Source organism: Platalea leucorodia (genome assembly GCF_965183815.1).
Source record: "Platalea leucorodia genome assembly, chromosome: 6".
Classification (NCBI taxonomy): Eukaryota; Metazoa; Chordata; class Aves; order Pelecaniformes; family Threskiornithidae; genus Platalea; species Platalea leucorodia.
This window is the reverse complement of record NC_138828.1, coordinates 74,317,177-74,331,403: the sequence shown is the minus strand read 5'-3', so window position 1 is coordinate 74,331,403 and position 14,227 is coordinate 74,317,177. Positions and strand designations below refer to the sequence as shown.

At 38.9% G+C, this 14,227-nt stretch overlaps 1 protein-coding gene across 1 annotated transcript in view; it reads right to left on the bottom strand.

Moving 5' to 3' along the window:
- Nucleotides 1-14,227, bottom strand: part of SORCS2 (sortilin related VPS10 domain containing receptor 2) — a gene marked incomplete at its 5' end in the record, with an annotated part of 571,875 nt that overhangs the window by 24,677 nt on the left and 532,971 nt on the right. The window contains 5 exons of the mRNA XM_082314967.1: nt 2,903-3,089; nt 6,554-6,725; nt 8,126-8,254; nt 8,854-8,987; nt 10,326-10,446. Coding sequence (XP_082171093.1) covers nt 2,903-3,089; nt 6,554-6,725; nt 8,126-8,254; nt 8,854-8,987; nt 10,326-10,446 — 743 coding nt within the window. The remainder of the gene's footprint in view (nt 1-2,902; nt 3,090-6,553; nt 6,726-8,125; nt 8,255-8,853; nt 8,988-10,325; nt 10,447-14,227) is intronic.

Genomic DNA, 14,227 nt, shown 5'->3' with positions numbered 1-14,227 from the left:
GTCTTTCTCTTACTCTCTTTCATGAACTGAATCATTGCCTGTTCACTTCTAATTCACTTTGACTAAACTGATTGAACTTCTCCGAGAGCAAGTTGTCTGAGCTGTGCACACCTTCCTTTTCCACCTCACTTCAACCGGCCTGTGTGCTGCTTCATCTGAATGTAAGGCTCTGCTTTCATTCTGCGTTTTCTCCGATGACTAACCACGTACATGAATTCAAGGCACGCTGGGTGCTTAAACAAATGGTGTCTTCAACAGCTTCATTACTGAAACAGAGTTAAAATGCTCCTCCTGTTGCTGATGTCTTGAGGAAAATTCAGAAATTGTAGGAATTCCACTAAATTTGTTCCTCCTAGAAATAGATTTTCCTTCTGATGAGGCAAATTAAAGAAGTCTGGAGGGATCTGTGCCACTGTTTTGATTCTGCCATAAATTTACATTTTCCCAGAGGAAACTGATCATTTTGAGATATGGTTTTGCTCCTGAAGAAGGTTATTTTCTTTTCCAAAATTTTTAGAGGGGAAGTTGTTTGGTACTTGAATGATGACTGTTATTTCAAGTTTGCCACTCCTATATACTGAAGAGCTAAAAATAATTATTGTGAGTCCTTCTGCTTGTCTCAGTCACACAATTCCATAATGCATTTGAACAAGCTTCATAGCACCCTTCAGTGTGTAAAATTAGGAATGAAGTTGACTTACACAATTTCTGTTTAATGAAGCTACAATTTCAGTACAGTTTTCAAAGCTCCCCAGTTTTTCATACACTACAGAGATTATGGTTTAATGAAAAAGAAAATGTTTGCCAAGTTCTTCTTCAGTTCTTTTAATTCCAGGTTACCTACTCAGGTTTATACTATCAGACTTGCTCTAATATCTCTTACAGTTCATTAACAAGTTGTAGATTGTGTGATCTGGATCAGAAAGCATAATCTGCATGACAGGCCAAAGTTCATATAATTGCCCTGCATTACAGGGCATCCCATAGCAACAGAACTTGGCAGGAGTAAAAAATACTCCCTTTACCATTTGTCCCTGAAAAAATTCCCTAATTCCATCAGCTGGAGATAGAGTGAAAGGAGGACTCTATGGACATTTCTCCTTTCACGGTATTCCACAGTGAAAAACGTCCCTGAGCGGCTATTAGTGTTTCTCTAAAACGTAGAAATTGCAGTTTAATTAGTGCCAGCTAATTTCCTCAAATCTTGTAATTTACCTAAAAAATTAAACAGAGCAAACAGAAAGCATTTATTCAACCAGACCAGGTAACATGCTTCCATGAATCTTCTAGACCACGCACAGCATCCACAGACAAGCTCAGGAATGGACCGTGTCTGCTTCAGTGCTCTGCTGCCTCTCCACTTCAGCACCAAAGTCCTCTTAATGCGCCACTCATTTTCCTTGTGAAAAATACCTCTGGCTTCCACAATTTGTAAATCCACTGCATAAAACACAATCAACATCTTTTATTTTTACTGTTTATCCTGACGTAGGCTACACCAGCAGCATGTTTTGAGAAAGCAGTTGTTCTGCTTTCCGTCAGGGCTTGCTACTGCTCGTCATTCTCTGAACGGTAAGAAGTTGTTCTCCCCAGAGAGAAGGATGTTACGGAGTTTTTTGCTGTTCGTTGCTTGTACAGATCTACTGTTCCTGTGCTTTATCTACTTCGCAGCACCTAGAAGCTCCTAAAAATTAATGCTGAAGCCCTAAGCGATTTATCTGAGCTCTCTCGAGTTGCCAAATGATTTAAAAAACAAACACAACAAAGAAACAGATAATGAAACTGAGGTGGAGAATTCAATTCTGATCCTTTCCATTTGATTTTAATAGGAGATTGGCCAATAGCATTAATGGGTTGGGCTCCACTTGCTAATCAAAGCAGAACTGGAAGCTCTGGACTCAAGGACTCTGACTAGCAAAATACATAAGTATCAGCAGTCACCAGACAGGCTGACATAAAGCACACAGATCTGTGCACAGCCTTTTATGCGGCTCCAGCGACTTCCATTGCTTTGGGATTAGGATGGAAGACACATCACTCATAACAGAGGGAAACAGACACCTGGAGAATGCAAGATGAGTATCTTTTCTTTTGATGTTACTTGTTTCTGAATTTTTGACACATCTGAAAACAGGCAAAGCAATAGCTGTCTTGAATCTTGAAGGAAGAAGGAAATTCAGTTCCAGTTAAGAGTTTCCTTCTTCATTTCAATTATGAGATGACTGAGGTACATTAAGCTTGTGATGGTGCATGATATTCCCTGTGCCATTCTGTTCTTTTCTTTTAAATCTATTTGATGGGGTTTTTTAGGTCTTAATTAAGGAGAGGGAGAGAAGTCTAAGTCAAGTAATACTGCCTGCCAACATGAAGTTATACCAAAGTACCACTTTAAAACTTTGTGAGAATTAACTACCTAAAATCTAGATTCTAGTACTTTAATAAGTAGCCTGACTTTTAGAAACACTGAGACTTTGATTCTTTTTTAAAATCATACAAGAGCTCATACGTTTCTCAACACATCTGTTCACTTGCTTCACACAGCACCTAGAAGCTCCTAAAAAGACACAGCTTAAAGTGTTAAATTTCAGCTGCTAAGACTGCCAACGGGGTCTTGAGTCAGGAAGATCGATCAGAACTGGGATTTGAACTGAGGTATGCTTGCTATTTAAAAGATTAATACACCATCCTTCTCCCAAATCCAAACAAAACTAACTCTAACCTCCTAATACATTAGGTTTACAAGCCTCTGCATTAACAACATACAGCACTGCAAGACTGCGTGAGGTTATTGAAAAAATACGCATTTTTCCTAATTGTGACTAGTAATTTTCTTTACTACTTCATAGTTATCATGTGGTTTTTACACAGCAGCAAAAGTAAGAAAACCAAAGAGCTGATTTACAGTTGACTTGGACGAACACCACAGCCTCATCATGCCCAGCCACATTCTCAGCCTTCACTGAGACACGGTAAATCCCAGGATTCTCATAGCGGTGACGGATGGGTTCTCCAGTCATCGTAAGGTTCACATATTTCGCCTTAAAGCCATCTCCAAGATCTACCTGGTATTTGGTATTCAATATATCACCCTAAAAGGAAAATATATCAAAAATATTTTAAATGGCCAGAACCAAAATAGACAGGACACATGATTATAACCATTTCCTGAATCACAACAGCATTTCCAGCCCCAGCCAGATATTTTAACTCAATTGCAATAGTTGCAGTAAAACCACTACATCCATGGCAAAGATTTGAGTGCAACAGATGTTGTGTGCATTAACAGAGATAATACTAAATTTCCACAGTAAGGTGCTACCTTAAAATAAGACACCTCAGACCACTAACCAAGTTGTATGACACAGAAACCATCACTCTTATCTTAATGCAGCTGGACATTAACTAACATAAAGATGCAAGGTAGCCCCAAGTTCTGGAGCAATGCTCATATGATTGCAAACAACTGAATATTGCTATTTTAGCAAACTACCACTCATCCAGTGAACTTCTAGCCTATGCAATTATAAAGTAAAATTAATCGGTTTAGACCTTTTTCACAGTGCCTTCTAACCACACCCTCTGAGTGTCATCCATATGATCTTCAGGATCCAAGCTCGGATCTTTGCACATAGTTGTACTGCATTATACAGAGCTACCAGCATGTCTAGAACTAACATGCTCTACTGCAAAATTGGATGCATGCTTAATGAAGCAGATTATTGAGCTGAGTTTGGGAAAGGGTTTAAAAGTCCAGCCAAATAATTCTGTCATGTCAAACATCTCACAGAATTTATAATTCATTGCACTTCTGCTAAGCGCCCCTTTAAATGACACCGTCTTCCTAAACTCAGGCCTAAAATACTGCAAGACTGATACTACTGTCAGAGAACAAACGTATGCCCATCACTCATGTTGTCACGGTGTGGCTGCTCAGGAGAGAAGTCAAGCCTGTGCTACATGGACTGGCGATGTGGGTGTGGAGTCAAAGGAAAATCCATTTTAGCTGTGAGCAGCACTTTCTCACTACGACTGGCAGCACTGCCTTAGCGAGCTGCTCTGCTTCCTCAGTCTTCAGCAATATGTGCCTGCTTGCTTGCCACAGTACACGGCCACCACAGTCATGCAATTAAAACAGGTTGCAGGGCCAGGCTTGGTAGAAAATCCGCCGTATTGTGAATACACAGTGTTGGTTTAAAAATCTTCATTGTCTCTAGGAAAGGAACATATACAGCCATATGCTAGTCAGGTGACCTGAATGGTCATCAGAGCAGAGAAGGATTGACACCCATCGAAGTACTCAAAAATCACTTCACTTCCCCATAAGCCACTCTCTGAAATGGGTTTATATCAAAATCTAATCCCAAAAGGCAGGACTAATGTAAAATCAAAGGAAGCAACAAAGCCTAGAACTTAGTACCCTGGCATTACAAAGGGAAGGAAAACATACTATTATTTCCTCCTTTTATTATTTTGCAGTTTGGTTGATTTTCTTCCATGTTTTATCAGATGAAAGAGCATTGCTTATAATGTAAAAGAATACCCATAATGAGGAACCTGTAGGGTTATCAAATACCTAAATACCATATTTCAACACACATAAAGGACCTTGAAAGCTTCTTCACTGTGAAGATTTTTTTCCAAATAATATCTTTCTTTTGACAACAGATGGGTAGAATTTAGCAGAGGAGATAATACGTTATTAAAGTTTAAAGCAAAAGAGATGTCTTCTTGCCAGCAATGTGCCAGTAAGTGGAATCTCTTTAGACGATATTAGCTTGCAAACACTTCTTGTTTGCTCTTTCTTATGCTAACAAGTATACACGCATATTTTTTCCAGGTGAGACAGAAACCAGTGTTGAAAGCCAGTAGATGCAAGCTTCTGTTAATGTTTTATTCTAATAGCTTCCCTAGTGTAAAGATGAGAGTGCTGTCTTCAGAACACCAAGGCACTTCTGTTTCCCTGACCAGGAAAGACAGAGAGCAGTGGACAGATAACAAAAGAGTTACACGGGGAAAAGGCAGCTAAAAAGAAACTGGGGCTTCCACTTCCATGCAAAACAGATGATTGTCATGACATTATTCATACATTCAGCCAACAGAATTTGTGAAGAAAATAATTATAAATTACTATTATTTCTAGGGTCACTTGCAAACTGCCCAAACATACCCAAAGCCTGCTTTCTTTACTCCCTGATGTCTGGCTTTCCTGCACCTAGTAACATGCATTCACATAAACTAGTAAATTAATTTTGTTCAGCAGAGAAAAAGAGTATGTTTTCGCTTATCCTAGTAGAGCTGTTTCTTCAACGCAGTAATTGTTATGAATTCTCATTAGACTTTGTTGTATAGATTAAATCCTAAGCAACACTCAGGACATTTGAGTACAAATATTATTCTTAGCCATAGGTGGCAGCAAACTGTTACAGTTATTCTAAATCTGCCTTCCAGTTCGATGTACCGAGCAAAGACTTAATCAGAAAACACAGCGCAGGATTCCCTCTAAGATCCCTGACTTCTGAAGATTTTTGAATAGTTTTAAATGTTTTACATATTGCCACAGAGATTCATGAAAACTTCAGAATCTACACAGTAAGGAAAAAAAAAAAAACAAACTGCCAATCAAAATCATTAGAGTCCAAATTGCTACCAAATGCTCTATTCTTACAATAAACATTTCCAAGCAAATTATAAAAAGAGAAGGCAGCATAACTTGCCACACAATTGTTGGGGCACTGCAAGCATTGGGACACAAAGTCCATGAAGCATTAAGCAGCCTGGTGTTCTGCATGTAACCTTCTTGATTCCATTACAGAAATAAATCCCAAGTGCCCGATTTATATCGCACAGGTTTGCCAAATTGTGTGAACTTTCTTCAAGTTCTTGCAAATCAGTGGGGTTAGCCAGGAAGTACAATACCCCAGTAACCTGAGCACAACAGTTAGAGCCTAATACTAAAAAGCAAGCATTAAGAAAGACACCCACAGCAAACAATTCATCCAAAAGTTACTCACTGCTGTTGGTCAGGGCCTTAGGGCATTGTCTCTCTCAATAAACGGAAAAAAACCCAAACACATATCTTTGGCAACACAAGTAATACATAATAAATGTTCTTATGCTGTGCTATTTGCTGATTTCTGTAAAGTTTTGCCTGATTCCTTTCTGAAAGGCAGATTTGCAAAACCACTTAAACCAGAATATTAAATGTTCTCTGCATTTCTGTTCTTCTCTGATACAGCAGTTGAAATTTTCAGTCCAAGGAGACTTTGGTAATTTAGTTCCTTTGATTTTCAAAGAAGCCGATGCCTTTAAGGAATCATGACTGACCACACTGCTGAGGAGACAAATCCCATTCTGTGGACAGAACTTGGTGGTTCACTGAGCTTACTGGATTGTCCAAGTCACTTGAATACAGAAGTTTCAATATTCAGAGAGTCATTCGTCTTTGTCTCAAGCACAGCTTAATCTCATTCAGCAGCAAAGCAGGTAGGAGAGAAAGGAACCATAAAAACAGTGAGGAAACTTTCATAAATGTTCAGCCAATGCTCATTACTACCTGCTCTTGTCTGACGATGAAGGTGATGTCTTCCCCAGGCTTAACAGCCAGGCTTTCTTCTCTGATGCTGATCTGAAGTCCCTTGGGAGCAATCAATGGACACATATGTTGCGCTAAATTCTGCTGCAGATCTACACCACCTTCACACACATTAGAAACAACTTTCCTGTACCTGCAAAAACAGTAAGCAGTGAGCACAATGAATCAGAGGTGAGCAGGAGAATGCCATCAGAGGCACTGAATGTGAGTGTGATGGTAGCTAATGAATAGTCCTTGGGTTCACAAACAGACAAGATTAATCAACTCATGATGCAAATACTTTGATGACAGACGTTGCCTTTACTGAGAAAAACCTGTTGAAGAAAGAAGGTGTGGAGCACAATGAGGACTTCACTTGTATGCATTGGAAGAGTCTGTCTTTTCAAATTTAGAAACATGCCTGACCAGCCATCCAGGACAGATAGGTAGTCTGTTGTCCTCTCTGCCATACCCTTTCCTAGCGCTCAACAGTCTTCAATGCTCTAAAGGTCTTAGTTCAAACCCCAAATATCAGGAAGAAATTAGATCAAGCAGCTTCTGCAATAACCCAGAACCAATTGCTTATCTGCTCCTTGCAAATCTATGCCTTTCTTAAAACACTTAACGCATTTATTTAACATAACAGTATAAAAGAGTGAAAAGCCTAATGCTTTTAAAGAACTAATAATGAAATACTTGGATGTGTACAGTAATTATTTACAGATCAGTTTCACTCAGGTATGTTATTTTTAAACATCCTTTAAAATTGGACTCAGATTTCACTCTTTTGAATTCCTATTCTGTATATCACAGCTGTCAGCCGCAACCCAAAAGGCATCATTTTCCTTGGTAAGGCAAATATACACAGAAACCGTGATTCTATTGCCAGATTTGACATTTCATCATTTGGTTCTCATCTTCACAACCGACAGAGATGATGTTATGATAAGCCAGAATAGATGCCAGCTGCAAGTTATTCTCGGCACAGACGTCAGACTACATTGTAGTGTATATTCTATGTGGTATTGTTTACAGTTACTAAAGCTTTTCTTTGATTCTGAGTGTCCCATATGGTCAGGAAAAGAATCTGTTCTTCACAGAATTCTTTACCCCCATGGAAGTGAGAGACTAGGAAGTTCTGTGAGATGTTACTGGCTCCTCAGAGTAATTCATTGGATTCAAACTGAAAACTGGTCTGAACTCAAGCAATGGGCTAAAGAAAAAAAAAAAGCCTTTGGATGGATGTTCCTATCAGAAGCGTAGCAATGGTTACAAAATAAAAGATAAAAATACTGGGAACAAGACAGCTCCCCCTCTTCTCAAATGGGTTAGTTTTTGAACTGCTGTGAACATGTAAAGTAACATTTCTCTTTCATTAGTCTGTAGGAAGCTTTTGCACATGCTCCAAGTCAGAGTCAGAACTTTTGCATTTCCCACTTTTTTACAGTTTGCCTTATTTACATTTCCTTAAAACCACTTTTGTGGTCCTTGGTTGGAATGTTCTCCCCCACTCTGGAAGCCTCTGCAAGCCAGTTGAATGCAAAATCAGCTTACCCGGTGCTGCTGGTGTATGCCTGCCCCAGCATGCAGTCTTCAGGAGGTGCTTCTGGGTTAAACCAAAAGTCAGCAAAGCATTTGCCAGACTCTGATTTCAGAGGTGCAGAGCGCTCAAACCCATAATCACTGAAAAACATCAACACCGAGGGTGTTACTATCCCCACTTCATTTAGCAGTCTAATTTGGGGTGGATGAGACTACTTTTTTAAGAGGAAAAAGATTTTTTTAAAATATTATTCTACCAGCTGAACATACAAGTTGATGAAGCCAGTTCTGTTCTAAGTCTAATTTCAATGGGAGTTGTGTACACCCAGGGGAAAAACTGGTTGTAATTACTTTGTCAATTCTGCAAAATTAACTCTCTTGGTAGTTTAGATTTGTAAAAGGTTTCCTTTGCCACTCAGACCAACACATTTCTTCTGGTTTTTTTGCTTCATTTGCAAATAGAAAGGGTTTGCTTGCCTTATAAATCAATCCAATGGTCATTTTTCAAATCTTGATCAATAGAGAAAAATGTCACGATTTGTTCAGTCAGGTAAAACAAATACTTAAAACATGGCAATGTTTTTAAACAAAGACAAATGCAAAAGCAACCTGTTATTCAAATAAAAGGTTGCCTATTTGTTTATACATGCCTATATGGGGAGAGGGGCAAAAGGAGGAAAATAAACCCATCTCTAAGTAACTATTTACTAGCAAATCAAAGGGTCCACAGACAGACTCACCATAAGAAATCAGAGTTCACACATTCACAAACTTTGGATGTGAGAGCTGATGTGAAACTTCTCCCTTTAATGCACCACGATGAAATCTTCCTCTTCCGAAAGCTCCTCTGCTGGCCCATGATGCAACGATCACCCTGAACATCAAAGCACCGCACTTATTACACACCACAACCTACACCACACAGATGTGGCCTTATGTTGTCATGAGAAAGGCTGGTCTTTCTGCCAAGACTATAAACTTGTATCAAGTCTCAACTCTCTTATATTCAAATATATAGGTATACAAAGCTCTGATAGCCACTGTTGTCCACTAACAAGCCATTACAGAATTATAACATACGCTATATTTCAGGGCACAAATCCAAAGATGTACATGGAAATTCAAGTGCATTTTAATCCATGTTTCATGTGTGCACAATCTAGGCGCAACCCTACAACCAGCCACTTAAAAATTCAATGTGCATGCAGATGGCTGAAGTTCTATCCAAAATCACCATGTCTTGTGGCGGCAGTCAACAGGAAGCACCACGCACGTGGACACAGGTAGAATGAAGACTATCTGAACACACTCCACTGGTAACTGGGTAGCTGCAAGTACTCTGTCCAAGTCATTTTAGTAGTTTCTAATTTCTGAAAGACATTTCAATGCCAATATCCCAAGGTACTGTTACTCTTCAGGCTCAGATCTGCATAACATTGTTAGTAAATACAGAGCATTCCCAAACAAGAAGTGTAAAATTAGGCAGGAGAACTAGCAAATGAGAGCTGGAATAACACAGATTAGCACACAAAAAAACTCCAACCCTGCAGAGACTGAGAGAACAAACATCCTGGAAGAGGCACAAACATAATAATCAGAATGATTATGAATAAATACGACATATTCCATTCAATGTAAAAAAATCCTCACACTGGTCTCTTTAATCAATACATTGTATAGAGAATGTAGCTTCCCAAAATTTGATTTGGCCAGAGCACCAGGATTAGCGCAGCCTTAATGCATTACTACAGAAATGGTATTGCCCAAAACAATTGGACCCCATTGCATGATCGGTCCACTGAGATCCTAAATTACTTCTGGAATGGGCTTTACTTATGGCAATTTACATATGAGTACAGTATGTGGTCAGAAAGTTGGCAGAACATATGACTGCATGTTGAAATTGCTTCAATCAATATTACACACTTTAGTTTATGGTATATGCTTCACAATCCAGCAGGACCACCTATTATTATGGCAGACCACCAGATAAACTTCTGCCTGTCCCAGGACACAGATCACACAACCAAAGGGAACACAAAACCCTCCCCCATTTTAAACTATTGTAAAATCAGCAAATACCAATGTAAGGAGATCAAAGCTGGGGATGTAGTGTTCAAATTCTATTTGAAAACATTTTCCTAGCACACAGTTCTACATGAATCTGAAAGCTATGGAAAAGTTGTGGCAGTTAACATAAGACCGTAAATACCTGTAGATTTGTGAGCTCCCAAGATTCATAGTCATCATCAGTGCACTCCCTGGGGAAGGATGGTCTGAAGTCCACCTTCACCAGTTCCCAGTCCGAACGGTAGCTAATATGTCCAAAGACTCTGAACAAAAAGATGAAAAGTAAAATCTTACTGGAAAGAAATAGCATACATCTGAGATTCCAGTTTTCAGTTCTACTTTTTCCTTTGGTCATGGTTCCCTACTAAAAGGTCCCTGGTTAATTTTTCTTCCACTTTTATTCCTCTTCATATACAATGTGTCTAGTTAGAAAACATTTGCCAATTGTCTATGAAAACTTGCCATGAAAAAATATAGCTCATAGACTAGAGATTCCACTCCCCCCCCTCCCCCCCCCCCAGCAAACTATCCAGAAATTTAATTGGAAATATACAACCTTTTCTAATTTGGAACCCAACATTTTTGTCTATTATCTTGTTATATAAAACATATAGAGATCCCAGATTTTGACAGGGAGCTCAGATCAGTGAGCAGGACCCAGGATCACCGGGTTCAATTTCCAGCTCTGTCACTCATTCCTTACAATGGTGCAACTTCTTCAGTTGTTTTTGCTTTGGTGTTTTTTGGTGGGTTTTTTTGGTTTGTTTTGGTTGGGGTTTTTTTTGGTTTGTTTTGGTTGGGGTTTTTTTGGGGGTTTTTTTGGTTTTTTTTTTTAAACTTCTACAGATTTCAGATGGTAATTTGCTATTGTTTAAACTCACAGGACTATCATGAATTTATATTCATTTCCAAGGAACACACTAAATCTACACATTGTGCTGAGCAACTCTCAGACTCTTCTTCATTTCAGACAGTACAATGTATAACAAAAAACAGCCACAAACTGTAAATTTCTTTTTTGGGGAAAAAAAAAAAAAAAAAAGAAATCTCATTGCTTTAAAAAACAAGCTCCACTTTCAAAGCAGCCAATATTTTCAAAGTCAGAATATTGATTTCCAAAACAAAATGGGTAAGTATGACATCCAGCAACAAATTAGAAAGCATAAAGACTCTATTTGGGCAAAAGTCAAATGTATTTGTGGTTTGTATCAGGCTTACGTGGCTTACTTGCCAAAGAATTTAAGGTTGATTCTGAAGCCAACAATTTCAGAGCAGTTCATACTGCACAGAGTTCATATTTCAAGCTTTAGTAGCATTCTCCAAACTAATTCATTCCTTTTGTTTTGCCCTCAGTTTTGTTCAAATCCAGACACAGCAGGAATGGTACAGTTTTGCTAAAAGCATTCTGCTGTGCACTGTTGTTTCTCTTGTCCTGAATACCAGGTTCAAAGTGGAACTAGGGTAGACCAGAAGTGAGGAAATGGTGGATTCCCTGCACCACAGAGGCAACATCATCACACCAAGCCTCCTCCCTGGTAGGTGGATGTAGAGCCCTGAAGTTTACCAAAGAGGCTGAAAAATAGTCGCAGAGACTAAAGATGTGCAGTGATTTCCCCCTTTCCTTTCTGGTGTCTGCTTCTCAGCCGTAGCACAGAGAGGTAGGTATCTATAGATTAATGCCCATACTGCCCGCATTATAATGACGAAACAATCCATGCTCACAGGAAACTTCACCATCAAAAGTGCACTTAATTAAACAGAAACATGTGCATTTAGTTTGTATGTCTTACTATTTTCTTACTAAGGCTCTGAGATTAAAGGACTTGGATCATCTAACTTGCTTTCCTTTTCAATCTACCCATGGCTCAAAAGTAGAAACAATACACAAAACCTAAAAAATGTGGCTCGGTCCACTGGCTGTACGTGCACGTAGGTGTGTGGTCTCACTTCTCTCATCAAGACCTACAGGTTTGGTTCCTTTTTCTGGTTCAGCTGGATCCTGAGAGCTGCTGTCACCATATAATCTTATTCACTTGTAGTTACATACTCAATAAAGTGACTACTTAGGTGGTCTCATGCTTTTTCCACAATGCCTCCTTCAATATGACTGGCTTTGCCGACAGGCATGAAGTGTCTTTTGCATGCTAAATACCTGTATCTTTTTTTCTCCATACAAGGTACCAATGTAAGGCAGACTTCACCACGTGCTTATGCAGCTACCTACCTCAGCAAATGCTTCTTTGGACACCACAACACTTTACAAATTGGTTACATTTCTTTTATTAACTCGTTTATCAACAAATATGTTGAAGTGCAAGGAGCCAAGTCCTGTCAAAGCTTCACTCCTGCCTCAAGAAAAATATTTTCTATGGAACAGATGAAACTTTCTTCATTCATGTTACCTGTCTCAGGCACATTAGTCGGAAAAAAAAAAAAAAGGAGATGGTTGTTTGAGTTCAGTGCAGAACAGAACAACGAAATTCTGAAAATATAAAACAAAATCTCTGAACTATTAATAATCATCTTTGAGACCTCGCAGGGTGACTCCAGATGACTGTGGAAAGGGAACCATATATATGTGTGTGTATATATATGTATATATAGCATATATATAAATCAACAAAACGAGCCCAAAGAGTAACAGAATTAATTTTGATATCCACAAAGATACCAAACGAATTATTAAGCTATCCTCTTATACGCACCTTGAAGATAATTAAAGTGATAACAAACAGCCACCACGGATTTGTCAAAACCAAATCATGTCAAACTAATGTAATTTCCTTCTTTTACAGGGTAACTGGCTTAGTGGAAAAAGGAGAACATGTAGCGTATTTTGACCTTTGTTAAAACTGTTATGCAGTTCTAGATGATGCTGTCTCAACATAAAAAGGAAAACATCAGTGCAGATAAAATCATTGTAATGAGGAATGGGAGTACGCATAATTAAAAAATCCACTTTCAAAAAGTAGTTATCAAACAGGGAAATATTTTGAGATATGTATCACAAAGATATGATGGGTCCACAGTCAATATTTTCATTAACACCCATGTGGTCAAATAACAAACACACACTAAATTTTGCAGATAACACTGAAGGAAGGGAGTGGACACCGACTGGTGGAAGCAATGGTCAGAAATCAACATAATGAAATACGCCAAAACCAATTGCAAAAAGTACTCCTAGGAAAAACACAAGAACAAAGGTGCAAAACCAACATGAAGAATAACTTTCAAACACCGAAGAAAAGGCTTGGGGAATTCTGGGGAAATAAAACAAGAATGCAATGTTGCTGCAAAAGAAGAGAGACTAATTCTATGTTGTATTCAGAACTGGAAAACAGAAGACATGGAGGCAATTATTTTGATAAACTTGGCACTGGTAGAACCTCTGAAAGAATATGGTGTCTAATTTTGGACGTTATATGCATATTTACACACCCACTAAAAATGAATTTGAAGAGGGGCAAGGATGACTCATAAGCTGCTTAGAAAATGTAACCAATGAAGAAAGACTGAAAGAATTGGGTTTTTCTCTGGAAAAGATAAAATTGACAAGTACAACAAAATGTCTTCAAAGAGTCTTGCTATAGATTGAAGAGTTGTCTTCAAAGGGACCTGGAAAAGGGGCAAAAAGGAGGAAAGACAAGGATCAATAACCTTAAAAGATACAGCTACACAATTCTCTAATTCTTTCTCCTCAGCACTGGCAAGACCACACCTGGAGGGCTGTGTCCAGTTCTGAGCTCCTTTAGTATGAGAGACATGGACAGACTGAAGAGAGTCCAACAAAGCACCACAAAGGTGATGAAGGGGCTGGAGCATCTCTCATATGAAGAAAGGCTGAGAGAGCTGGGGCTGTTCAGCCTGGAGAAGAGAACGTTCAGAGGGGATCTTATCAATGCCTATAAATACCTGAAGGGAGGGTGCATAGAGAACAGAGCTAGGCTTTTTTCAGTGGTGCCCAGTGACAGGACCAGAGGCAATGGACACAAACTGAAACACAGGAGGTTCCCTCTGAACATCAGGAAACACTTTTTTCAC